General features: G+C 39.6%; 3 protein-coding genes across 15 annotated transcripts; 1 reads left to right on the top strand and 2 right to left on the bottom strand.

Moving 5' to 3' along the window:
* Window positions 1–5,316: 5,316 nt before the first annotated feature.
* LOC107217909 (pyrroline-5-carboxylate reductase 2) lies at window positions 5,317–8,734 on the bottom strand. 3 transcript variants are annotated; one of them, XM_015655603.2, is made up of 6 exons: window positions 8,480–8,734; window positions 8,347–8,417; window positions 7,439–7,612; window positions 6,161–6,373; window positions 5,912–6,077; window positions 5,317–5,842 (listed from the first exon to the last, which is right to left on the bottom strand). In XM_015655603.2, the coding sequence occupies exons 1-6, from the start codon at window positions 8,547–8,549 to the stop codon at window positions 5,721–5,723; spliced, it is 816 nt and encodes a 271-aa protein (XP_015511089.1). In that variant the 5' UTR covers window positions 8,550–8,734; the 3' UTR covers window positions 5,317–5,720. The 3 variants fall into 3 exon arrangements, with proteins under 3 accessions (XP_015511089.1, XP_046597382.1, XP_046597381.1); XM_046741426.1 differs by lacking the exons at window positions 8,347–8,417; window positions 8,480–8,734 and adding an exon at window positions 7,949–8,202; XM_046741425.1 differs by lacking the exons at window positions 8,347–8,417; window positions 8,480–8,734 and adding an exon at window positions 7,690–7,870.
* Window positions 8,735–12,206: 3,472 nt separating this feature from the next.
* LOC107217954 (zinc finger protein 260) lies at window positions 12,207–18,153 on the top strand. The gene is made up of 4 exons (XM_046741403.1): window positions 12,207–12,862; window positions 12,944–13,288; window positions 13,804–14,070; window positions 14,245–18,153. The coding sequence occupies exons 1-4, from the start codon at window positions 12,722–12,724 to the stop codon at window positions 15,703–15,705; spliced, it is 2,214 nt and encodes a 737-aa protein (XP_046597359.1). The 5' UTR covers window positions 12,207–12,721; the 3' UTR covers window positions 15,706–18,153.
* On the bottom strand, window positions 13,529–25,980 carry LOC107217940 (transmembrane and coiled-coil domains protein 2). 11 transcript variants are annotated; one of them, XR_006904652.1, is made up of 14 exons: window positions 25,312–25,820; window positions 24,634–24,842; window positions 23,490–23,685; window positions 23,235–23,400; window positions 22,875–23,103; window positions 22,703–22,747; window positions 22,415–22,497; window positions 22,128–22,136; window positions 21,593–21,921; window positions 21,109–21,509; window positions 20,409–20,569; window positions 20,231–20,312; window positions 15,241–15,707; window positions 13,529–13,967 (listed from the first exon to the last, which is right to left on the bottom strand). XR_006904652.1 is itself a non-coding variant. In XM_046741411.1 (12 exons), exons 2-11 carry the CDS (start codon window positions 24,768–24,770, stop codon window positions 20,413–20,415), a joined length of 1,752 nt encoding a protein of 583 aa, XP_046597367.1. In that variant the 5' UTR covers window positions 24,771–24,842; window positions 25,920–25,980; the 3' UTR covers window positions 17,785–20,312; window positions 20,409–20,412. The 11 variants fall into 11 exon arrangements, 10 of the variants coding, with proteins under 10 accessions (XP_046597367.1, XP_046597369.1, XP_046597365.1 ...); XM_046741411.1 differs by lacking the exons at window positions 13,529–13,967; window positions 15,241–15,707; window positions 25,312–25,820 and adding an exon at window positions 25,920–25,980 and having other exon boundaries at window positions 17,785–20,312; XM_046741413.1 differs by lacking the exons at window positions 13,529–13,967; window positions 15,241–15,707 and having other exon boundaries at window positions 17,785–20,312; window positions 21,593–21,882; window positions 25,312–25,819.
* Window positions 25,981–26,665: the final 685 nt, after the last annotated feature.

Here is a 26,665-nt window from a genome sequence, read left to right on the forward strand (position 1 = left end):
CTCGTTTTTTGGCTGTAACTTCCGATGCGTTGATCGCAGCGTCCCGGAACTGCGCCCAATCGATTTCTCTCGCAAAATTACGTCGGAATAGTGTCAGAAAGAATTTATTCCAGAACTTTTCAAAATCGCAAAAATTTTCGCCAAAAATACAAAGGGGTTAACCTTCCTTTTTTTTTGACCAAAAAATTTTTGGTCTCAGATTCGATTTGTATGGCCCTTTCCTGAGTAATTTGACCCCCAGGAACTCAGAAAACGCAGCAAAAAGAGCGTGGGACCAACAGTAGAGAAACTACGTAGGAAAAAGCACCTGCTGAAAAATGCCGAAAACACAGGTTCTCGTTTTTTGGCTGTAACTTCTGATGCGTTGATCGCAGCGTCCCGGAACTGCGCCCAATGGATTTCTCTCGCAAAATTACGTCGGGTTAGTGTCGGAAAGAATTTATTCCAGCACTTTTCAAAATCGCAAAAATTTTCGCCTAAAATGCAAAGGGGTAAACCTTCCTTTTTTTTTGACCAAAAAATTTTTGGTCTCGGATTCGATTTGTATGGCCCTTTCCTGAATAATTTGACCCCCAGGAACTCAGAAAACGCAGCAAAAAGAGCGTGGGACCAACAGGAAAGAAACTACGGAGGAAAAAGCGCCTGCTGAAAAGTGTCAAAAATACAGGTTCTCGTTTTTCGGCTGTAACTTCTGATGCGTTGATCGCAGCGTCCCGGAACTGCGCCCAATCGATTTCTCTCGCAAAATTACGTCGGATTAGTGTCTGAAAGAATTTATTCCAGCACTTTTCAAAATCGCAAAAATTTTCGCCAAAATTACAAAGGGGTTTACCTTCCTTTTTTTTTGACCAAAAAATTTTTGGTCTCAGATTCGATTTGTATGGCCCTCTCCTGACTAATTTGACCTCCAGGAACTCAGAAAACGCTGAGAAAAGAGCGTGCGACCAACAGGGGAGAAACTACGTAGGAAAAAGCACCTGCTGAAAAATGCCGAAAACACAGGTTCTCGTTTTTTGGCTGTAACTTCTGATGCGTTGATCGCAGCGTCCCGGAACTGCGCCCAATCGATTTCTCTAGCAAAATTACGTCGGATTAGTGTCGGAAAGAATTTATTCCAGCACTTTTCAAAATCGCAAAAATTTTCGCCTAAAATGCGAAGGGGTTAACCTTCCTTTTTTGTTGACCAAAAAATTTTTGGTCTCGGATTCGATTTGTATGGCCCTTTCCTGAGTGATTAGACTCCCAGGAACTCAGAAAACGCAGCAAAAAGAGCGTGGGACCAACAGTAGAGAAACTACGTAGGAAAAAGCACCTGCTGAAAAATGCCGAAAACACAGGTTCTCGTTTTTTGGCTGTAACTTCTGATGCGTTGATCGCAGCGTCCCGGAACTGCGCCCAATCGATTTCTCTCGCAAAATTACGTCGGGTTAGTGTCAGAAAGAATTTATTCCAGCACTTTTCAAAATCGCAAAAATTTTCGCCTAAAATGCGAAGGGGTTAACCTTCCTTTTTTTTTGACCAAAAAATTTTTGGTCTCGGATTCGATTTGTATGGCCCTTTCCTGAGTAATTAGACCCCCAGGAACTCAGAAAACGCAGCGAAAAGAGCGTGGGACCAACAGTAGAGAAACTACGTAGGAAAAAGCACCTGCTGAAAAATGCCGAAAACACAGGTTCTCGTTTTTTGGCTGTAACTTCTGATGCGTTGATCGCAGCGTCCCGGAACTGCGCCCAATGGATTTCTCTAGCAAAATTACGTCGGATTAGTGTCGGAAAGAATTTATTCCAGCACTTTTCTTTCAACTTTTCAAAATCGCGAAAATTTTCCCCAAAAATACAAAGGGGTTAACCTTCCTTTTCTTTTGACCAAAAAATTTCTGGTCTCAGATTCGATTTGTATGGCCCTTTCCTGAGTAATTAGACCCCCAGGAACTCAGAAAACGCAGCAAACAGAGCGTGGGACCAACAGTAGAGAAACTACGTAGGAAAAAGCACCTGCTGAAAAATGCCGAAAACACAGGTTCTCGTTTTTTGGCTGTAACTTCTGATGCGTTGATCGCAGCGTCCCGGAACTGCGCCCAATGGATTTCTCTAGCAAAATTACGTCGGATTAGTGTCGGAAAGAATTTATTCCAGCACTTTTCAAAATCGCAAAAATTTTCGCCTAAAATGCGAAGGGGTTAACCTTCCTTTTTTTTTGACCAAAAAATTTTTGGTCTAAGATTCGATTTGTATGGCCCTTTCCTGAGTAATTAGACCCCCAGGAACTCAGAAAACGCAGCAAACAGAGCGTGGGACCAACAGTAGAGAAACTACGTAGGAAAAAGCACCTGCTGAAAAATGCCGAAAACACAGGTTCTCGTTTTTTGGCTGTAACTTCTGATGCGTTGATCGCAGCGTCCCGGAACTGCGCCCAATCGATTTCTCTCGCAAAATTACGTCGTAATAGTGTCGGAAAGAATTTATTCCAGCACTTTTCAAAATCGCAAAAATTTTCGCCTAAAATGCGAAGGGGTTAACCTTCCTTTTTTTTTGACCAAAAAATTTTTGGTCTCGGATTCGATTTGTATGGCCCTTTCCTGAGTGATTAGACTCCCAGGAACTCAGAAAACGCAGCAAAAAGAGCGTGGGACCAACAGTAGAGAAACTACGTAGGAAAAAGCACCTGCTGAAAAATGCCGAAAACACAGGTTCTCGTTTTTTGGCTGTAACTTCTGATGCGTTGATCGCAGCGTCCCGGAACTGCGCCCAATGGATTTCTCTCGCAAAATTACGTCGGATTAGTGTCGGAAAGAATTTATTCCAGCACTTTTCAAAATCGCAAAAATTTTCGCCTAAAATGCAAAGGGGTTAACCTTCCTTTTTTTTTGACCAAAAAATTTTTGGTCTCGGATTCGATTCGTATGGCCCTTTCCTGAATAATTTGACCCCCAGGAACTCAGAAAACGCAGCAAAAAGAGCGTGGGACCAACAGGAAAGAAACTACGGAGGAAAAAGCGCCTGCTGAAAAGTGTCAAAAATACAGGTTCTCGTTTTTCGGCTGTAACTTCTGATGCGTTGATCGCAGCGTCCCGGAACTGCGCCCAATCGATTTCTCTCGCAAAATTACGTCGGATTACTGCCAGAAAGAATTTATTCCAGCACTTTTCAAAATCGCGAAAATTTTCGCCAAAAATACAAAGGGGTTAACCTTCCTTTTCTTTTGACCAAAAAATTTTTGGTCTCAGATTCGATTTGTATGGCCCTTTCCTGAGTAATTAGACCCCCAGGAACTCAGAAAACGCAGCGAAAAGAGCGTGGGACCAACAGTAGAGAAACTACGTAGGAAAAAGCACCTGCTGAAAAATGCCGAAAACACAGGTTCTCGTTTTTTGGCTGTAACTTCTGATGCGTTGATCGCAGCGTCCCGGAACTGCGCCCAATGGATTTCTCTAGCAAAATTACGTCGGATTAGTGTCGGAAAGAATTTATTCCAGCACTTTTCAAAATCGCAAAAATTTTCGCCTAAAATGCGAAGGGGTTAACCTTCCTTTTTTTTTGACCAAAAAATTTTTGGTCTCAGATTCGATTTGTATGGCCCTTTCCTGAGTAATTAGACCCCCAGGAACTCAGAAAACGCAGCAAAAAGAGCGTGGGACCAACAGTAGAGAAACTACGTAGGAAAAAGCACCTGCTGAAAAATGCCGAAAACACAGGTTCTCGTTTTTTGGCTGTAACTTCTGATGCGTTGATCGCAGCGTCCCGGAACTGCGCCCAATGGATTTCTCTCGCAAAATTACGTCGGATTAGTGTCGGAAAGAATTTATTCCAGCACTTTTCAAAATCGCAAAAATTTTCGCCCAAAATGCAAAGGGGTTAGCCTTACTTTTTTTTCGTTTTCCGATCAAAAAATTTTTGGTCTTAGATTCTATTTTTATGACCCACTCCTGAGTAATTAGACCCCCGGGAACTCAGAAAACGTAGCAAAAAGAGCGTGGGACCAACAGGAGAGAAACTACGGAGGAAAAAGCACCTGCTGAAAAATGCCGAAAACACAGGCTCTCGTTTTTTGGCTGTTACTTCTGATGCGTTGATCGCAGCGTCCCGGAACTGCGCCCAATCGATTTCTCTCGCAAAATTACGTCGGATTACTGCCAGAAAGAATTTATTCCAGCACTTTTTAAATTTGCGAAAATTTTCCCTAAAAATACAAAGGGGTTAACCTTCCTTTTTTTTTGACCAAAAAATTTCTGGTCTCAGATTCGATTTGTATGGCCCTTTCCTGAGTAATTAGACCTCCAGGAACTCAGAAAACGTAGCAAAAAGAGCGTGGGACCAACAGGAGAGAAACTACGGAGGAAAAAGCACCTGCTGAAAAATGCCGAAAACACAGGCTCTCGTTTTTTGGCTGTTACTTCTGATGCGTTGATCGCAGCGTCCCGGAACTGCGCTCAATCGATTTCTTTCGCAAAATTACGTCGGATTAGTGTCAGAAAGAATTTATTCCAGCACTTTTCAAAATCGCAACAATTTTCTCCAAAAATACAAAGGGGTTAACCTTCCTTTTTTTTTGACCAAAAAATTTTTCGTCTTAGAATTGATTTGTATGACCCTTACCCCACCGATTGGACCCCCAGAAACTCAGAAAACGCATCGAAAAGAGCGTGGGACCAACAGGAGAGAAACTACGGAGGAAAAAGCACCTGCTGAAAAGTGTCAAAAATACAGGTTCTCGTTTTTTGGCTGTAACTTCTGATGCGTTGATCGCAGCGTCCTGGGACTGCGCGCAATCGATTTCTCTCGCAAAATTACGTCGGACTACTGTCAGAAAGAATTTATTCCAGCACTTTTCAAAATCGCGAAAATTTTCCCCAAAAATACAAAGGGGTTAACCTTCCTTTTTTTTTTACCAAAAAATTTTTGGTCTCAGATTCGATTTGTATGACCTATTTCTGACTAATTGCACTCCCAGGAACTCAGAAAACGCAGCTAAAAGGGTGTAGGACTAACAGCAGAGAAACCACGACGAAAAGAGCACAAGCTGAAAAATGGCAAAATTTTTCCAATCCAATCGATTTTTCTTGCAAAATCACGTCGGAATAGTCCCAAGAAGAATTTATTTCAGCACTTTCCGAAATCTCGAAAATTTTCTCCTAAAATGCAAAGGGCTTAGCCTTACTTTCTTATCGTTTTTCGGCCAAAAATATTCCACGACCCCGAATTCTCTTTCAACCCATTTTCTGAGAGCATCTGACGTAAATCCCCGACAGATGTTTCAGAGGGACGTTACAACAATTGTACTTAGTGATCATCTGTGAAGGTCAAAGTGAACACATCCAGCTTTTAAAAAGAGTTTATTTTATGTACACTATCTCAATCGTTGGAATTTTTCGTACAACGATTTTGCCCTCTTAAGTACTACATACATGATCTGCTCACACTGAATCATTAAAAAATAATTCGAATTTAGTCTAACACTCATTTGTTACTAACTTTTATGACATCAACACCAACGTTCTCCCATGGCAACTGAGAGCGCTCCCAAAAGCCACATCTTTCTGAAGTCACTGTCGCACTGCAGTATAATTAATAATTACGATTTCAAACGAATGTTTGTCGCGGTCTGTCATGAGTAGGAGCTCCACGAACTTTAAATATTCCGACTAATGCTATGAACGTTTTCCTGAACGAACAATGGGCGTTTCGCCTCAATCACATTCTACACTTATCCTTCACGGACTCCTAATTCGGTCTAGCAGCCGCGGTCACTTCTCTGCAACGCTCAGTAGCAGCTTCAACAGCGCCGATGAGGGCAGATCTCAAACCATGTCGCTCCAGATAGTGGATTGCCGTGATTGTTGAGCCTTAAAAAAAACACAAATTTTCGTAGTGAACAAATAAATATCCCCTTAAAATATTTCCCTCATGCGCACCTGCTGGGGATGCTACGTCGTCTTTTAGCTTCCCCGGGTGTTCATCCGTGTCCCGAACCATAGTCGCAGCTCCCAGAACTGTCTGTGCCGCTAATTTGTAAGCCAAAGGTCTGGTGAGGCCCATTTTCACCCCTCCGTCGGCCAGGGCTTCAATCATCATGTAGACCTGTCGGATGCAGGCCACTCGTATAAATGACAGAATAAGTGTGATATAAACACAATATTATGTTCAACAATATTGCTACTCACGTAAGCGGGACCGGATCCGGCCAAAGCTGTGACAGGGTCAATCATGGTCTCCGTCACCTCCTCGCATACTCCGACACTGGAGAAGAGCCGTTTCGCTATCGCGACATCCTCGTCGCCAGCGTTAGAACCGCGTGCATATACCGTTGCACCGCAACCCACGAGCGCGGGCGTATTTGGCATTACCCTGATGACCGGGGTACCCGACGGCAGAGCCTGGAACATTACAATAATAGCATATCGGCAGGCAGTTGACGAAGTAGAATAGAAGGAAATGATCAACTCTGATTTTCGAGAATCTCGGAAGAAAGAGCAAATGGCTTCCAAACTGACTTGGATCGCAATCAACTTGCTTGAACACGAATGTTAGTCTATCCCTGGTAAAAAAATGCTTCCAACTCACAGTGTTGCAATGACGTAAAAGAAAACGGAATATTTTCCTAGTAATTAGAGATTATATTAATCATCCTGATGTTAATGAAATTTAGCAAACCGTTAACACAGCATCAACAAACTCAGATTTTGTAGATTCAACATCTTCAGTTAGTCTAGAGGTGTGAAATAGTAATTTTTTGTTTCAACGTTTCGGTACGGTAACGTTACTAGCTTTAGCCTCGTGAGTATTAGACTCTTCAAAGAGTTTTACATATTTATTCAGAAATATTCTGAAAAAGTACCTTACTGGTGACAGCGAATCTTCTGCTGGACCGTAATTCGATTGTAACTTTTTTCTAAGGGTCACCAGTAAAGTACCCGATGACGTACCTCAGAAAGGCGCAGGCTTTTTTTCTGCTAGGTATCATCTGCTAACTTCTGTCTCATATTTCTTTAACATTATTGAAACACTGTAAGTTAGAAATATTTTTCTACCAGGATGTGCAATATTTCGGATAGGTCAGATAGTTTTAATTAGCCGGTATGCTTTTAGAAAATGAAGAAACAAATCAGAACTGAACGATTTTGATTATTTAATATGCAAAGTTCTAAACAAGCTGTGAAATACATCCGCTTTAATGAAAGTAAATTCTTAAACGTGTTAGCTGTAGGTTTTAGCATTCACTTCCAAATTAAGGGCTGAGAATAAATACTGAGTTTACTCATTCACTTTTTACCAATTAATCTTCTTATGTAAAACGGACAATAATTTTAAATGGGTAAGTTAATGCTGATTCTTATTCTCTCCATTCCATTTCACTTTTCCATTATAGACATGTTGCGTTTATTTTCCTCTTTTCGAAGATGGACTATTGATGATAATAATAATAAATAAATTAGGCAAACCTTTTCTAGGGCAGCCAGAGACACACCCATCGCGATTGATAGCGTTAACCTTCGCGGGCTGTTCTTCAACTCCGAAAGTACCGCAGGGGCGACCTGTGGCTTCACCGCAAGGATCAGAACATCGCCGTGTTCAGCGATCGTCCGGTTCTCGAAGATCGCTCGCGCACCAATATCCTACACAAAATCTTGTGTCATTAGTTATAGTAGCAGTCGAAAAGCTGAATGATAAAGTAGCTGTTATTGATAGTCACCGTTACGGAAATTGCTATTTTATGATTGCAGTGTTGCATCAAAATTTGGAACAAAGTATCAATCATAAGTTATTAGCAGTAGGTATATGGCCGATGATACCGCTATCCGATATGATAACAGAGGAGTTCAGAATTTTATCAAGCATGAATAACATTATTGTTCGTACAAATGTTGTATAAATGATACTTTCGACGTTTAGCAATGGATATGCGGTATATGATTCAAGTATACTGAACATCACTTGACAAACACACTCACAATAATCACAGACAGCAATCTATGGATAAATAATCTGAACATTAGAGCCACAAATATTGTTATTATAGGGAATTGTTGGTGAGTTCAATCACATCGCGAATTTTATTCAAACTTCACGATTAACTCCAAACAGTGAATTGCTGTTCTGCACGTACTTCGTTCGCGATACAGACTTCAATACTCTGCACTATTACAAGCCAGTAATTTTAGATAAAAGTGTTCAAGGGTAAGACCAAAACGCGACGACATTTACAGGAGATGATGTGAGTTATATATCACTCTAATATCGGTAACTTTGATTAGATTGATTTTTTTACCGCAGGATAAATCATTTGATAATAACATATCAGTGTGATAAATTACTCTGTCGCAGTAGCAAAATCTGAAGGCATAGTAACCTGGAAGGCTTTTATGCTGTCAGCATCGTTTGGGAGACAACTGGCCAAAACCAAGTCTGCCTTGGTCAATCCTAGACAGAAGAAGAATCCATTATGACTCGGTATTTAAGAAACGTTGAAACTTGGACCTCACCGGCTCCTATAAATCCCTTGACCAAAGCTTGAGCCATTTTACCGGCTCCACAGAATCCGATCTTCAACATTTTATAACTCAAAGTACACCGATCGTCAAGCAAAATCGATAGTCAAAAACACGAGAACTGAGAGCTTCGGTAATAATTATTCTGAAACGGGGCGATATTCGTGCAGCAAGTAGAACTGCGCGTGGATAACTGAACCTCAAGGTCTGCGATTTGTAATCTTACTGTTGTGGAAACTCTGCGCTATGCTGCTGCAGACAGACTGTAAAGTAGTAAATTCATCTGTTCGATGAGCCGCATCGTGTAGCTTAAGTAATTCAATCAATTCCAATAACATGATGATTGGGTAACAGAACATCGTCGTATAATGTAAAACTAGCAAGTCTTGAACTGGAGCTATAATATTGTCAGGCAAAAAACTCTGTCCAAAATGTTTCCATTTCCATTTTAGCCAACATAGCTGCTCATTCTAAAAGGAATCAATATTCATACGAAACCCATATAGCGTCTGTCAATTATTTATCGCATTACACTGATAAGCTATTATCTAGGACAAGCAACGAGCAGAATTTTTAACCCAATAAACTGATAACGACAGTCTCTGAGTTATCTGTTGTAAGGAGTCCCTGAGCTCTCGGCGGTGGATAGCTCAGTGGTACACAGTTTAATGATACACATAAATAAACGACCGATGACATTTTGGCCCCGAGCAATGCGGTGCATAAAAATTACTTTATAGCTTGTGGAATTCTGGCACACTGGAAATATTGTACATGGTAGCTATATTTTACACGAAAATAGACACTTTCTAGTTTCTACATTCAAAATTCTCGCATTTTACCAAATTAATTTCTATAGCATTAATGTCAAAATGACGCGTTGTAATTTTCTTTTTGTAAGTACAACCTGCTCAGAGAGGTTCAGCTCAATCGGCGAAATCAGAATTGGTGATAAACATTAATGTCAAACATCAGGGAAACTTATACTTGGACAGTTCGTAATTTTATCGGTAAAACATCGTGGGGTCCTGGGTCCTGGGGACGCGCTCAGGAGTAAGAGAGGAGACGAAACTTTGGAATACAAAATTGGGCCAGATTTCAGCACAGAGTTAGTAATACCGATTTTTGCCACTCATTACGTCCATGTTCTTTGGTCGTTCAACTATTATGATTTTTGAGTGTAACCAAGTGTTGATAGTTGTCAAGGTTACATGTTTTCAATGGCTGAAGAACACATTTTCACATTTGGTAAAAGAACAACGAACACAAATTTTTGAAGAAGAGAAAGAGCCTCCGAGTCAATATTAGTAATTTAAAAATAATCCTATTGGAGGAGGTGCCTGAACCAAAAATCAATACTTTCCATTGTTAATATCGGGATATTGCCACACATTGAGAATAGTAAATACTGGAATTACAAACCATAGCATATACCTATATCACCTTTTATATATCAGACTGGCATCGTTAAATATTTAATTTTACAACTATGCACTAATGATTATTATTATCAAAAATGATAAAATTGAAGTTTCCAATGGGAAAATATAAAATCTGTTTCTCATCATCTCAAAGTTGTAGCCAACGCTATAATCTCAAAATTCGAATGGTAACCTGACAGATTGTGAAATATCACTGGGATAGTATGTGAGTTTCGATAACTTGGGCTGCAGCCTTGATGTATGTACACGACAACATAACTACGCTACTTTCCTATGAAATGACAGAGTGATCACGCGCTTTCGCGGCTTCGAAGGTCCTTCTCACGGCTCCAGAACCTTTCGGAATTGAACGTCGCGCCAAAAACCATTGCATGCGACTTCTTAACGTCAAGTCGAAAAACTTGGCGGGAGATTCCGAGAACTGTTTATCAGATGAAATTCCGAGAATTCATTCAGGGTAGTTGCAAGCTTCCCAACGTCTTACCTCCCCTCGGAACCTCTCTATCGTTGGTCATCAGAGGGATGGAAGAATCTTCCCGAAGCTGACTCACGATAAAGAAACCTTGCTCAAGTTGACACGTGCGAGGTTTCGGGGATGAACGGTTGAAGATTCGCGGTTGTGCCCGGTAATGCAGTTTCTCGAGCTTGCTAAATGACTATGGTAACGTAGAGTGTAGTTCTGGGGGATTTCTTACTATGAAGGCAAGACTTAAAACATATGTATACTACTGAGGTAGCTTACTCATGCCGTCAACCTCGCGAAAACTGTGGCCGTAGTGATGAGAGAGCGAGATGTATGTATGCACTAGATACTCCGTCTCTCTCACTCTGCATTTAATTGGCCGAGAGGAATCGTATCGGCCGAAAAGGTTGTAGAGCGAGAGAGATAAGTTTTACACATGGCATAACTGCTCTATCTCACTCTTTCGTCACACTTTCTGGACACGCGGGGCTACCGCTAGTAGTACACAAGGGGTGAATTGTATTTGATGATTTTAAAAACTATGATAACGTAGAAACAAGTTATAACTTTTGTTTTTCTTGCTAACAAAAATCCACTTAGTGAATCACCGAAAAACGAGTCTCTTTATTTTAGCCACGGAAGAGTAGGAATTTGGCGTATGAGTATGTCAATCTTTTTTTTTTTTTATTGTTGAAATAGCCTTGCCCTATTTCAAAGCACGGCTTCTTCTTGTTATAAGTTTTACATTTTTGGCTGGTCTAAGGGTGTTACCAGGAATAACAAGCTAATTGTTCACTTTACTTTTTCAAATTGTCATTATACTCAGTAATATACATGCTAGCAGATTATTCGTAGTTCAGATTTTAACTCACGCACATTCATCAGTTCAGATTTACATTTATTTTTACAAACCTAATATTTATATCCAGTGTATAATTAGGATAATTTTGCGAATAATTTACAAAATAAGCTGACTCGAAAATTTATTTCAAATCACTGGTCGAATATAAGTACCGAATCAAAGTATGTGGCACGCACGCATGTGTGCATTTCCAAACTTGCATAATCTAACTTCGCAATTTCAATACATAATAAAAATGAAATTTCTTGCCCTCGTTGAAAAGCATTCTCTTTGAATGTATTTTTTGTTTTTTGTGACATCGTCAGCAGAATTTGCATACAATACAATACGATATTCATGTTATAAATTGTTTAAAATTTACGACAATACAAAACTCTTAAGTACTATGACAATGTTCATTTGGTAATAATACACAAGTGCTAGCTGCAACGAGCAAACAAGATATTTATATCAAAATTATATGGGGTTATACTCTCTGCGGATATCGAAAGAACAGTAATATCTTCTAGAACAGTTGACGTTGATTCGTGGTCGACTCTGAAAGTGTCCAGCCGGTCCGGCCCGTAGAACGTGGTAGAACGGGAGAGACAGAGAGAATTTGAGACTACGGACTTAGAAACTACTACTTTTCTCTTTCTAATAAACACCTGTATTTTCCGTACTCTAATGATTCTAATCATATATGTCTACGCTCAATTCACGGTTACGGTCGGTAAGGACGAGGCAGGTATGTAATAGATGCAAAATTACATGCATTTTCGATGAAGCAAAGACCCGTTCACATTGACGTAGAACCGTTATCATAGTTTAGTGGTAGACGTGTGGTAGATTAATTAAAACATATGGCACACCTTGAACAGCTATGAGACTCGCTGAACACAAGTTATTACTAGTTTAACGGTGAGAACCCTGGCCACCGTCTAACTATGGTAAATGGGCTTTCTTTCCTACCGACGACGCCTAATTAGATAACCTAACCCTAGCTTTTCGATAGGACAACTCATCTTTCCACGATATCTAACCAATGCCTGCCGTCCGCGACCGATGCTCGTGAAATCGGAACCTCTATCCCTCCGTAAAGAATTTTTTTAACTGAGAAAACTGAGCTACTCGGTACCTCATCGTCCGGTGCTTAGGAAACTAGAGAGGTCCGTGAGCCCATTAACAGTATCATCAGAAAAATGAAAATCCTTATGTCGTGAACAATACGATCCTAGGTTGGCAATTTGGCACATCCGAGACAGAGAATTTACATGCAGATACAATCGTGGATTCGCGTGGATCGTCTGTCAAGTCTTGAACTGGGAATGACGATGTTTTCCTCGCTTCGTGTTCATCAATTCGTAAATTATGAACCCTGAACGGACGCGAATTCGGCTCTCGTTCCTGGTTCGTAGCCCGAGGACCGCGACAAGCGCAACGTTGAGAAGGCTTTCAAAGGAATTCCGTGCCTTGGTCTCTTGATCAACATGGCTGTGATCGAGGAATTCAGCGAGCTGTGCCGACTCTGCGCTGGTAAGACGAGTCTCAGCCTCGGTCTTCCGATTTTCGAGACCGAAGGTGAAATCCGGCACATAGACGAAAAAATTTCCGCCTGTCTTCCTGTCCAGGTAAGTGGCGATTCTGTCCGACCCGACTTCGCATTACCGCCTAACCCAACTCTAAATTGTCCTAATTGTCTCACTCTCCAGATCTCCATGACGGACAAGCTGCCAAAATTGGTTTGCCAGGAATGCGCTTACAAGTTGGATCAGCTGTACAACTTCAGAGAGAAGTGTCTTCACACAGAGGGGATGTTCGTCGCCATGCTCAAGGGTGTTCATGTCGATGACAGTCATTTCAAGGAAGGTTGCGGGGATTCTGATCAAATGCAGACCATGCAAGTGATGGATGACATGGATCTCGCCGGCGGGGAACAGGTTGTTTCTCAGGAGGAGATGTGTCAGCATGGCGGGGAAATTCAAGTTGCTGGTATAGAGCTAGATGGTGATACAGTACGAATGGTTGACCAGCACATACGTGACATGCAGGATGAGGTAGGTAGGAAAACATTATAGTATTGAAATACTCAGAACAGCTTGAAAAAAATGGTTCACACTGAATAGAACTCTTAGCTGTGCACTTTTTTCATCACTAATCACTTGTATAAAATACACTTCCAAATGTAGATATCAATGTGCAGTTCGTTTACAATGAAAAAGTAAATTACGGAACGACAGTCTTCTAAAATCAAAGTTATCCTCCCTTACATATTCCTTAGTTTGCTCTACTTATTCTCAATGATATTACTTAAGGAGCTACTGATTGGATCTCAAAAATTAGTTCCGTATTTCTTTCCAATTAACGTTCTTCATGCATTATAATTCTACAGATACGTGTACAAAGAAATCAGAAAGTTCATTATATAGCTCTTATATAATATCTTTGAAAAAATTCTGCAAACTTAGAGCTGATCAACTCTTTATAATTACCATGTTCTTTTTATCGATTACCTAACTTCATACTGATATTTGTTCAGGAAGCTTGGCAATCTTAAAAGTATCCATTACAGGTCTCTACTCAGCAGCTCACGATGCATCTAGAAGGAGATGTGACGGTCGTAAGTAACCTGACAGTCGAGACGGACCTCAGCCAACTGGACATAAACTATGTGACATCAATCAGTCCACAGAATCAAGACTGTCACGACACATGCCAAATGGAACGGGTACAATTCTGCAAGGATATAAAATTTGAACCTGTTATTGTGAAGGATGAATATCATAGGCTGCAAGAACGACTCTCTACAGAATGTTCAACAGAAGCTAATGAGACTGACGTTAGTATTAATAACTTGGATGCATCATTACTAGTTCAGAAAAACTTCTCGAAGCTTATACTAAACTTCAATAACAACTTATTTTTAGAATCAATTGAGCTAGTGTTAGGTCTTACATTATTTGCAAAAACTTCATTAAATTTTTGAAATCTCATAAATATTTTATAATTACAGGAAAGAGAAAATCGCATGCACCAACCAGACAGTGATAGTGATAGCGAGGTCGATGCATCAGTCGAGAACGAGATGGAGACACGAACTGAGGATGGAACTGAGGATCCCTTGCAAGCCGGGATAGCCCCGTCAACAAGTGGACGTAGTAATCTAAGTAGCAATGCAAGCGAGACACCTGTGGAATATACTAAATCAGCTAAAGCATCACTGCTGCAAGCAATTCTGACCAATCCCAGTATAGATGAGGCAGGTAACAGTTGGTATGTCTGTCGTTTGTGCAACGAAGCTGCCACAGAACCTCCCAGTCTTGCGCAGCACTTTGAGGTTCATTTTTGCAGCTGCACATGTGGCATATACTACACCAGTGTCGAGGCTCTGAATATCCATAAGCAGCACTGCCAGACGAGTAAAAGCAAAGAGGTGTTATGCACAAGTGAGCCATGCAACGATATTGCGACGAATCCAGAGGAGCAAAAGAAGCCCGGAACAACAGCTAGACAAAAGTGGACACCAAAAATTTGTACAGAGTGTGGAAAACAGTACAGAACTAATTACAAACTTCAAGAACACATGCGAAAGCACACTGGTGAGAAACCGTTTCAATGCCTACTTTGTGAGAAGGCCTTTCGTAGTAAAATCGGTCTCGCACAGCACACTGCAACACATACAGGACAGTTTGATTACACTTGCTCAACTTGCGGCAAAGGATTCCAGTGCAAAAGCTACCTCATAGTACACCAGCGTGTGCACTCAGACTTAAAACCATATCCTTGCAGCACATGTGGCCAGAACTTCAAGACGAAACAGTCGCTGCTAGATCATCAAAATCGGCACCTGGGTGTTAAGCCATATATGTGCGACATATGCGGTAAGGGATTCATAACGAAAGGACTGTGCAAAAGCCATCAGAAAATCCATTCAGGAAAGGATAATCGTCAGTATCCTTGCATGGTCTGCAATAAACTATTTGTTAGTAAAAGCTACCTGAATACCCACCTTCGTATTCATACTGGTGAAAAACCATACAAATGTGAGGTATGCGGAAAGGGTTTCCTCACAAGGGTCGACCTCAAAATTCACTCCACAATGCACACCGGTGAGAAGAGTTTTGTATGTGAGATGTGTGGCAAAGCGTTTGCCCGTCGTGCGGCTCTCCGATGCCATCGTCGATCGCACACCGGCGAGCGGCCCTACAGATGCGACGTATGTGGAAAAACATTCACCCAGTTCAGTCCTATGGCGATACATAAACGTCTTCACACTGGTGAACGTCCATATGAATGCGATATTTGTCGCAAGGCGTTTGTATCCCGGTCTACTATGATGTGCCATCGCAAGAAGCACCATCTGCCATCAACTACAGATCAGAAGGAGGAGGTGTCTGACCAAGTCATGGAAATTATATCGACTGAGATTGTGGTCAGGGGGTCCCACGATGGAATACAGATAACTGCTGATTGAACCTGTGTACAGATAAACTGTAAAAAAATAATACGAAAATGGGGATGATCAGGGCAACAGGAAAACCCAGAGTCAACTCTATATCAGAATCATGTGTCTAGAAGAGTTCAGTATCTGAACGGAAGTTTCTAATAACGTGAGTTAGCTACAACAATGAACTATCTTTGAAAATATCATCATGTTGAAATAAGGAATTTGTAAAATAATGTCCTCATGTTTCTGCCAGAGTCTAAAGGTACTGATATATTGGTTAGCCAATACTGAACAGTGAAAACTTATGCATGTGACTTTCCAGATTGAAAATGTAAATGTCTCGTCCTTAAGATACATATGTTGGCGATACTGTGTCCCATGTCCTTGAAAAATTATTTTACGAGAGATGTGACTGACGAATAATTGGCAATGTTTATTAATATATTGGGAATATCTGTTGAAACAGATCTTATTCAGCCACACAGTCACTGCCTACGCCAACCACGTGTACAATTTTTATCCGATCTGAGCATAACAAACAAATGCTGCCGATCAAAAGTTGCGTATGTGTTGGTGCGAATTGTGACTGTGTGGCTTGGAATGATCTCTTCGAACAGACATTCACGGTATGCATAGAATGTTGCAGGACTAGAGCTTAAAATAGGTAAACCTACCGCGTACCCAATACAAGTTTCCCTGCAGAGAACTTATTTTTATAAAAACTAAGTTGCTTCGATTTTCTATCTTCATATTATTAAAAAAACGAAATTCTTTTAATTGGACCTCAAACATATATATGTATAGTATGTATCGTAGATAACTCAAAGTATTGAGCTATAGTAAAGTAACAATAATAATAAGAAGAACAGTAATTTTGAATTTGCACATCTAGTGATAATCTCTAAAATTACTATGGTTCTGATAATTGGAAACGTGATAAACAAAATAATCATAAAACGAAAATGACAAGACTACCATTTATGGTGTGGTAACCATCCACTTCATTGTTTGCTCGATAGTGAATTTTTTGAAAAGACAAAATGACATTCACTACATTTGTATGACTAGGAATGTGTATACGTAAATTCCTTGTACATATACATACATACTGTGTGCAAATGATTTGCTACACAAACAAGTAAACTCATCGTGATACTTAATAGCAAATATACATTCATTGAAATGACTTGACAGATTTTGTACTAGTAGATATTTTTGCGCATATTAGAAGTGTGCAATATCAGTCGTAGGTGGGCTTGCGCGCGAGCTGAAGGCAAATATTGCAAATACCCGTGGCGAACAAGACTTTACCTACATGTTGCTCAGGATACTTTATGTAACAAAAGTATGGTTTACAAGTTTTTTTTTTATAGCAGAGTATAAAAAAGAGCACTTTTCAGTACTAGGACGTAAAAGTGCACAATTCTGTATTCCGATGCTCTTCTTTTGTACTGTTGCTGAAACGATTACTTGACGTACGTAACGCAGGCAAAAAAAGCCTTGTAAACCATATTGTTATATAAAATAATTTTCATACATCTATACATTTAACGATATTACCTGAAAATTGATCCCTTAAGGCATCGCGGTAGGATTATGCTAGAATTTTTTTATATTTTTTTTTTTTTTATTAATATTATCGTTATTTCAAACGCCAAATTTACGAATTGTAAGATTATCCAAGGCACAAATCTATGGCCAATAAGTGAGGCATTATATAAATTTTACGAACCAGTGTTTCAGTTCTACAATTTTTTCTGCTATCGTAAATTATGTACTGACATACATTTCAAATTGATAAAATGAAAATAAAGACCCAATCATGTATTATTTTTAAAACTATCCATTGATTTTTCAATCTTGTTCATTTGGTACATTCATTTAATAAAAGTTGCAGTTTATACGTTTCATCGAATTACAACTTCATCATATGCAGCGTAATAATATAGATGTACAATAATAAAGATGATCAAATGTTCATAAAAATATGCAATTAATGAGAAAATGATGCTGAAAAAAAGCTTCTCTCAATAAATTATGTTTATTTGGTGATAAAACTCAATGAACTACACTAACTAATATATTGATTTAATAATCGTCACCTTCTGGTCATACTTATCTACATTATCTTTAGGCAATGCGATGCTTTGTACAATGCTTTTTTTTTTTCTTTTTTCATTGACCATACATTTATGTCGCGTGTATGTATGTGTATACATGTTCCACATGCATATTATTATATGTATATCATTTGTGCAACACGGTAATGAAGTGAACATCATGTCTGGTTAGGAGCTTTCAGCGTCCAGCAGCGCAATTCTGATTTTCACTTTAGCGTTAACAAGTAATGTTGCCTGTACATAACATAAATTGTGGACTTGAGTTGAGTTAATATCACTCACTACGGCATTAGTGTAATCCAAAGTGACAACCCAGGGATTGATGTTTGGATTATGATTACTGTTGTTAAAAATATACAGGCCAAAAAATCTTTGCGATTTCCAATGATTTTCGTTGAAGTGTTGAACAACATCTGCGGCCCCTAAACATTCACTAAAAATTTTTACTAACACTGTCGAACTACATCGATACAACGAGTGCACATAGTCTCGTCCAATGGTGCAAAGTGCGCATACCTAATCACACTACAATTTACGACTTCCGCTTCTGATTAGTTTTGCGTGATGTAATGGGTAATGCGAAATTACGAAATTTGATGTAGAATAATATTCTGCCATGGCTTTTTGCCATCATTACTGGATATATGAAACGTGCAAGTCTTGATATCATATGTATATGATCGTTTTTTGGTCCAGAAACATAAATATTCTCACGTTGTCATTACTAACTTAAAAGTGTCATATATTCATATTAAAATAGTAAACACTACACGTGGTATTGCAATTATTTAAAACTACGACGTGGAAAATAAATTACGAATGGTTTATACACTGGCCACAGTGTTGGTAATCTTTTTGTTGAAGATCTTGATCAATATTTACTGGAACATGTTATGTTATAATTGTGACGCAACAACGCAGCAATAACGCACACAAGGCAACACAAATGAACTTAAATACGTTACTCGAACCAACCGCGGGGTATATAATAGGTAACGCAACAAATTAGCCCATCAGTCTTTCTCTCATTTCACTTATCTGTCATGGTTCATTTCCTTTTAGTACTCAGTCGTATACCTAATACACGCGTATTTTAAGAAAACCTCTATCTACGGCGACATTTGCCTCTTGCATACCTACATAAAAAGCTCCAGATAGCAGTGTTGCTCATGCTAGATTATACATATATCTACAAACTACTTTGTGACACCGAATACGTAAAATGATAAATCAACGCGGATTAAATCGGACCGCGTATCACGACGACGGCATTAAAATATCCTAAGGATAATTGAATTTAATATAACATACCGGCGGCAAACACTGCTTTCCTGTAACTTTCCTCCTATACCTAAGTTTATGTCAAAGTATTACAGTCAATAGTCTTAATTTTCTACAACATGAATAATATTTTTACCCGAACTTGACCGTCTAATAATAACAGACAGTGAATACTAGTATGCAACAGTAGCGTAAAATTGAAGGTGAAACTTAAAAAAGGCTGTAAGTTTCATTTTTGTGTTAAAAGGTACTTACAGTTTTTTTAATTATCCTCTTCAATTTACAAAAGTCGTTGATATTGCTGCGAAGGTAAATAGTGTATGTGTTGATAGATATCTATCTCAATCAATTGATTCACAAGAGATTGTTTTACTTCAGATATCATTTCAAGATTTATCAAATAGATTTTTCATAATGAACTCGTACCGTGGTATTGAAGATTAAAACAATGCAGAAAAAAACGGAATTTTATTTTTGAACTGCTTTCGTCTGTAATCGTAGTTATCACTATAATGCATCGTAAATGTAGGTAATTGAAACTTCAATCAATAGTAAATGAACTATGTTCTAAGGGAATGAAAATTATTGACGTGTTTGTATAACTTAAGGCATGTAGTTAACTGAAAAATGATAAGCCAGTGAATTGTTTCATACAAACGGTACCGATTCTTGAAAAGAATTCCATTCCATTTTGTAATCTATATTCTCATTCGAATTTCGAATTAGAATCTTTGAAAACATTCGGTATTCCTCGAGTTGGGAGAATTCACTTCACTTGCGATCACCTACAACCATATTGTACAAATTATCAATATTACACCCAACCCGCATAAACAAATAAAGCTCCTACAAGTGATAATAACAATAATTAACTAAACCGAGACAATGCCAAAAAATTTTCTGTCAGTAGCGTCGCACCATAGTCTATCACGTTTCATCGAATCATTTGTGTCATGAGGATGAGGCACTCTACACATACATTTGATTCAATTTTTTTTTTTCATCGATACGATCAAAGATCCTGTGGACAGAAGTTGAAATCATTGATCTCAATGTGCAATTGAATTTCATGATATGACGCAACAGCGTCGCACGTCTCTCGGCACCATTTTTATTGCTTGGAGAATAGGCCAGCAAAAATAGGCATTTACCGACGTGAAGTAGAGCGAGGTACGTGTTCCTTCTTCAATTCAGCAGTGGAGGGTGCTGGTGATTTATATTGAGCGTGTAACCCTGAAATAAATGGGTAGGAATTCATATATTGCACTTCGATCATGGTCTACTTATTCGTTTCTTGGCTGGATTGACCATTGAATTAAAGTAACTTACAATGCTACTTTACTGCTAAGGTTTGTTTGAGGCGTCGCATTAGATGACTACCAACGTCGTGGACTTCTGGCCACTGCTTTAGTACGAATACAATTCCGAGGACGACGAGCGTCGTAGTCAGTATGCGCACCCTGCACATGAAACAATGAGGCTTAGTACAGCTGGAACAGACACGTGAAAATATATAGAAAATGGTAAAGACAATGTTCCAAGGGATACGACTGACGCTGAGTAGAACGGTCCTGTTTGTTTTTTTTTTTTCAGTTTACATTACAGTAGAAATTAAAATTCACGTAGAATTAGCTTCATTATCAAAACACCTCATATTTTGTGGTGACAGATTATCAAGTAGAAACTGTTTAGTACTTAGTGAATATGTTTTCAATTATTATCTTTCAATTTTTTGAACACATAAACATATATATTGTTTTAGCTTGCAATGTTCCGCTCTGTTTTGCTGTACCGTGACAGTAAATATGTTTCAATAAAATTACTGTTCCCTTGAAGCAGAATACAGTAGAACTGCGCAAGCTGAAAACACTGTAAACGACATACATACATAACGGAGAAAATTGAGTAATGATAATAACTACAAATTAAAGTTCAAAGGCTTTTTTAAAGTATAATGGCAGACTGAAATTATTAGAATAATAACAATGAGAACGTAATTCAGTTTAAAGAATATTTCAAATGAATTTACCTGGTCCTCAGGAATGGCATCATTATGCCAGCACCTGTTGCAACAAGAAGTAAGACAACTTGTAGGACTGTAAGAACAACGTTTATCAATTTGACAACCAAAGCTCGTGCATTGCTGTTGTCAAGCCCCTCGAGTGTGACGTACTGTTGGTGCTGTTGTTGCTGGTGTTCCATCTTCCAAATTTTCGTCTGACAACTTTCCAACATCTCGTGAATATCCCGCAACCGGTCTTCGCTCTGATACTGAACCTTTTCTTCCATATCAGTTATTGTTTGTTTTAAGTTCTCAATCTCGTTCTGATGAAGCTCAGTGAGGTCATTAACTTGTTCTTCCAGACGCTCACATCTGAAGCGTTCCTCTTGAAGTGCATGCGACAGATATGCCACTTCTTGCTGAAGAACCTGTCACAAAAAATGAAGCTCACTATTACAACTGACCAAATCCCTGCACCAGAGAACACAGGGTTCTCAAAACAGAAGCACACCTTGAATCCTTCGAGTTTTTCTCGCAGCCTATCGTAATTTTCTCTGTTTTCCTGAAGTTCCGAGAAAATCGGCTTGAGGCTGAAAGCAGCACTGTTGCTGTGGCAAGCATGGGGCTGCCCTCTGCTGCCGGGAGCGCTTTCGCTGGTAACGCTAGAACACTCCGAGCCTTCTTCGGATGGGAATTTAATAGCAGCAGCACTATGCGTCGAACCCAGGCTGCATCCGCCAGGAAGTGTTGCCGAACCATGGTGCGTCTTCTCTTCTTCAACGCTACCGTTGTCATCGTTACCTGCACGTGGTGTATCGTTTACATAAAAAGTTGAGCCATCTGTAGACACAGAGGTCGACAGTTAAAATCCTATCGGACGCTGGAGGTCAATTTAGAAAATACAGTGTAAGAAAAGTGCATGAGACAATTTACGAAACTTCTATTCAGTCTGTGTACACGAGATGGCATGATCATGTAATATGATTGAAGAAGCGAATAAAACAATTCTAATATCAAGTCACTATAACCAATCGAATGGTACTTACTAGTTTCAACTGCCATGAGCAGCAAGAAACAATTGTAATATATTTTAACGAACATTAACATTCACATTTGAAGCCCGATGTGTTCAGAAATATTTTAAATCTTGACAAAAGAATGCTTAGCGTTGCAATATGTCTTAGCTATCGCAATTTGTTGTGAATATTTTGTACATAGGCATATTTTCAGGATATTAACATAGAGAAATATAAATGCGCTGGTACAGGGTAGGGATGTAGGGTATATAATAAAAAATGTGAGTCAGATTTCCACATCAGCGGATATCACTTACGTGATAATGTGTTTATGTTGTCCGCACTGCCGAACTTGTTTTTTATAAGATGTGCAAACTCTCGAGGCTTGGACATGACGCTCCTTGAACAAAAACCAATAATTTAAATTATAATAAAAATTCATAAGTGAATTGGAAACACCAGTGAGAAACTTAATCCATATTCGAATTGTAGATTTGAAGAAAATGCGAAGTATAATATCGAAAAGATACCCATAATAAAAGATCACAGTAATTTTGTGAGTCATGCAAAACCAGGTATCGTAATCTCGCGATTATCGTACTCACCCTGAAAAACCAGTGATTCCATCTCTAATATTACCACCCACATTTCTGAAAGATATTAGATCTCAAATTAGAAGCTATAAATTGAAATCAAGGAACTGCCACAGACGGGATCACAGTGTCATGGATATTAGCCTAACAAATGCTGAACTGAAAATAAAGATCTATGACTTACTTAAGCCCCTGTCCCATATCACGAAGAACTTCTCTAGGCTGCCTGTGACTGGTCGGAGCGCCATGAACTTCGTAATCTTTCAACTTCTTTGTATAACTCTCCAACTTCTTTTGCAGCTGCGATATACTATGCGCCGATTTTTGATTTTTCTTCTCAAATACAGCCTTGATTCTCGTCAGCTGCTGCTTGTCAGCATTGGCAGCTAATTTTAAATACTCGTTTACATTGTCTGAAAAAATTGTGAAAGAAAAAATGTATTATACTAATCGATTTGCGCCTTCATTACAATAAAATCCACTCCATAATTCTTGTTTAATGACCGACCACTACACCTAACGCAAAGAATTCTAAGAAACTCACCGTCTCGAGTCGTTTGTTCTATTCGTATTAACTCTCTGGTTCTTACAATTTTGTTTTGCAAATGCTCCATGGCTTGACGGCCACGGGCGCCGTTAGAGTCAACATCATCGCCGATTAACTCCGACGATCCGTTTGAAAGGAAGGACTGTGTGGCATGGTAGGCCTCCTAAAATTCAACAGACAACGTTAGAATTACATGTTCTGTGTGCCTCTCTGGTAAATCTTTAACCATATTTATCAATATCAATCTCTTACCCCTTCGTCGTCTGTTGGCGGATTAATATTCGATACAAAATCTTCTAGATCAGCTATGGTTCCAGTTGTCCCAGGATCATCGGTACCGTCTCCCGACCGTGCAACCGCACCGGGTGACCTCTGCCGGCTGCTGCCTTTCATGCCTCCACCACCGCCACTACTGCCACTGCCTGTGCTTCCTTCTCCCGAATGATGTCTGGATAAAAATGAATCTTATTCATGATTACGAATGCCTTTTGTGATTAATTCTTATTTTTTATATATCATTTCCTTTTCTATATTACTCTATTTTTCATCCCTGATCAGACTAATTCTTCAACATTGGCTTGGATTTTGCAGATAAAACACTGTTTTGCAATTCTAAGTTGAAATCTACAGTGTTTGCATGAGATTCCCTGAGTTTTAATACTTTTCGGATTTGTAACAATAAAAATTTCAATCCATGTTAGTTTCTTAGAAAGTAGCTTCAACGTCATGTATTGCTTAAATATATTTCTAAGTACAGAAAAACGAGTATCTATGAAGATTTCAACAAGTGATATCCACAGTTTCTATATATAGATAAGCAATTGAGTTTTCTCACCTGCCATATAATATCACTGTTCTTATCTCAACGACAAATTATAACTGTTAAGATTTGTTTTTACTCTAATAGTAAGCTGGGAGAAATGCCAAGAAACATATGCCAGCTTTAGCTCAAGCATATAAATGAAACATATATTTAAGTAAGAATATTTGCATTATACCATGTTGAAAAGTGAAGAAAAACAACTGAATGAAAATATTTACAAAATTCAAGATTGTTACAAATTTGGTGACTTTTCCCGATTTTACGGAAGCATGTGAATGCAATAAAAACGTTTATGCACATTTTGGCATAGAATACTATACCAAAGTAAGATTATAACACAGAATTATATCATCAATTTTTTAATTCTGTGCTCAATATCACAGGAAACTATCAGATAATCTAAGAATCATAACATAATTAAACTTTGTCATAGAGCACTGCTCAGAAAACATGTTTTTTTTCGAGTAATAAAAACATTCTAAATTATAATCTGTGGGCCAAATTTTCTGTGTACTTTTTGCTCGCTAGGTTTGCAACAACCTTAAAAACATTATCATCCAAAGCAAGACTCACGCAGCGACATTTCGAGACTTTGTAACAGGATCCAGGGTGACCGGAAGATGGTGACGCTGTGCTTGAGTAGTGCTTCGACTTGGTGAAGTGCTTCGGGAGCTGTTCTTGCTTGATGGGGCTACCGAGAGGCTAGCCATTCCTTTTTTCTTCGAAAGCGATCCTCGCCGATGGAAAGTTCATCGGGCCAAAATCGCGGGTACAACGACAACCTGAAATAGCAAACAAAGATTACCCTCAGATGAAGGTGATAAACAACGTGTAGCAAAGACCCAAAGTAAAATACCGAATGCGGAATACGAGCAGTTCTCGCGCGTCCAGATGATGATGATCGCGGCTCTTTAACTGCGTGACACCCCGCGATCTGTCATTACTCACAGCCTGTTAGTCTTTAGCAGCTCATAGTTCATTACTCATTTGTCAAATGCTATGGCAAGGGCAGGGGGGCGACTAAGGGGCGTAGGAATGTCTCGCGCACTCACAACCGTTCGTCCATTGTGCGGTGTTCGTACACACATGCGTATGACTATACAATGCACGCATGCATTTGCAGAACGACGAGTACACGTGTACGTATGTATGTATGTGCATACATACAAAAGGTAAAGTGATACGAGAGAACAGAGAAACAAACAACAATACTAGAGATACTACAGACTGAACGAACAGCAGAGTGCTCACCTCGTATACTTTGTCGCGCGCAGTAAACACCGCAGAGGTAATTTTCCTTCTGCCTACTTCAGGTTGGTGAGCCCTTCCTTCCTTTCCTTCCTTGGAATGTGAAGTTCGCAATGAAATTAAATCACACGAGTTTTAACGCAAACAACGCCAACCATAAATATCAGAAACTGCACAACACCAATGACACGCACACACGGAAGGTTTTTCACCCGCGCCCTCCTCGCCGCGCCCCTCGCGAAGTCACCGTAATATTATTCGGCCGTACCTGTTACTTTGACATACTGCCTGACAGTTTATTGTTACTATTATTTTTATTGTTATTACTATCGTTTTCTTATCAACATAACACCACTGTCACACTCTCGTTCCAAACGAAACGAGCAGGAGCGAACTTTCGTTTTCTTTTTCTTCGTCACCTGTTTTTTCGCGTTTGTATTTAATTCATAAAGCATGTATGCACATGCCAACCGAACCCTCTTCACAGCCGATATCCAAACTTTACTACCGACAACCTAGCCTCCTCTTTCTTGTTTCTCGCTCTCTCTCTCTCTCTCTCTCTCTCTCTCTCTCTCTCTCTCTCTCTCTCTGTCACTCTTTCCTTGCCTCACCCTTTGATCAGATTTCGACGAACCACCGGTGATTGCCACCGTAACTGCGAGTGCATTGAAGGCTGGACTCGAAGTCAAGTCGAAGTCGCAGTGGAGAACGACCACCGCAAAGTAGGCGGTAAACAAGGACGACCGACTCTGTCGGATTGGAGCCACTGCAGTACAGACCAGCCCCCTGACACTCGCCACTGCTCGTATACTAAAAAATTGTACGCGTCTTGTCCCTGTTTTTTAGTTCCTCTAGGTGGCGCTAGTAGACTTCTGACACGCTCGCTGTCCTCGCTAACCGCGCGCAAGCTCGTCAGGTAACTACTAGCGCCACTAGTGGTGGGAATTGGCGGCAGAATCGAGGGACATTTTGCGAACCGCTTTTAGCAACGTGTGTCAGGGGGCACAGACTAAGGATTATTTAAATAAGGTTTCCTGGCTCTCTGCCAGGTTTCTCACGTGACGAAAAATATTGGAAAGTGCTGCTGTGTATCCTAATGTCAGCACAGATGCCGGCATTCGGAAACACCATTATCGTTGTCCGGCGCTCCCAAAAACCATAATTTATTTAAAAAGTGAACTTGATGAATTGTGTGACGTTAACTTTAGCGTGGATACAAACTGTTCTGAAAGACGCTTTAAATTTTCGGCACAAGCGACACCTGGACTCGACTGTTGAATTGTATTAAAATAATAACAGCATCCGGCGCGAGTCGGACCGAACCACCGGGACCACCTCTTATTCTTACACCGTGGAA

The sequence above is a fragment of the Neodiprion lecontei genome, chromosome 5 (genome assembly GCF_021901455.1).
Source record: "Neodiprion lecontei isolate iyNeoLeco1 chromosome 5, iyNeoLeco1.1, whole genome shotgun sequence".
NCBI classification, from domain to species: domain Eukaryota; kingdom Metazoa; phylum Arthropoda; class Insecta; order Hymenoptera; family Diprionidae; genus Neodiprion; species Neodiprion lecontei.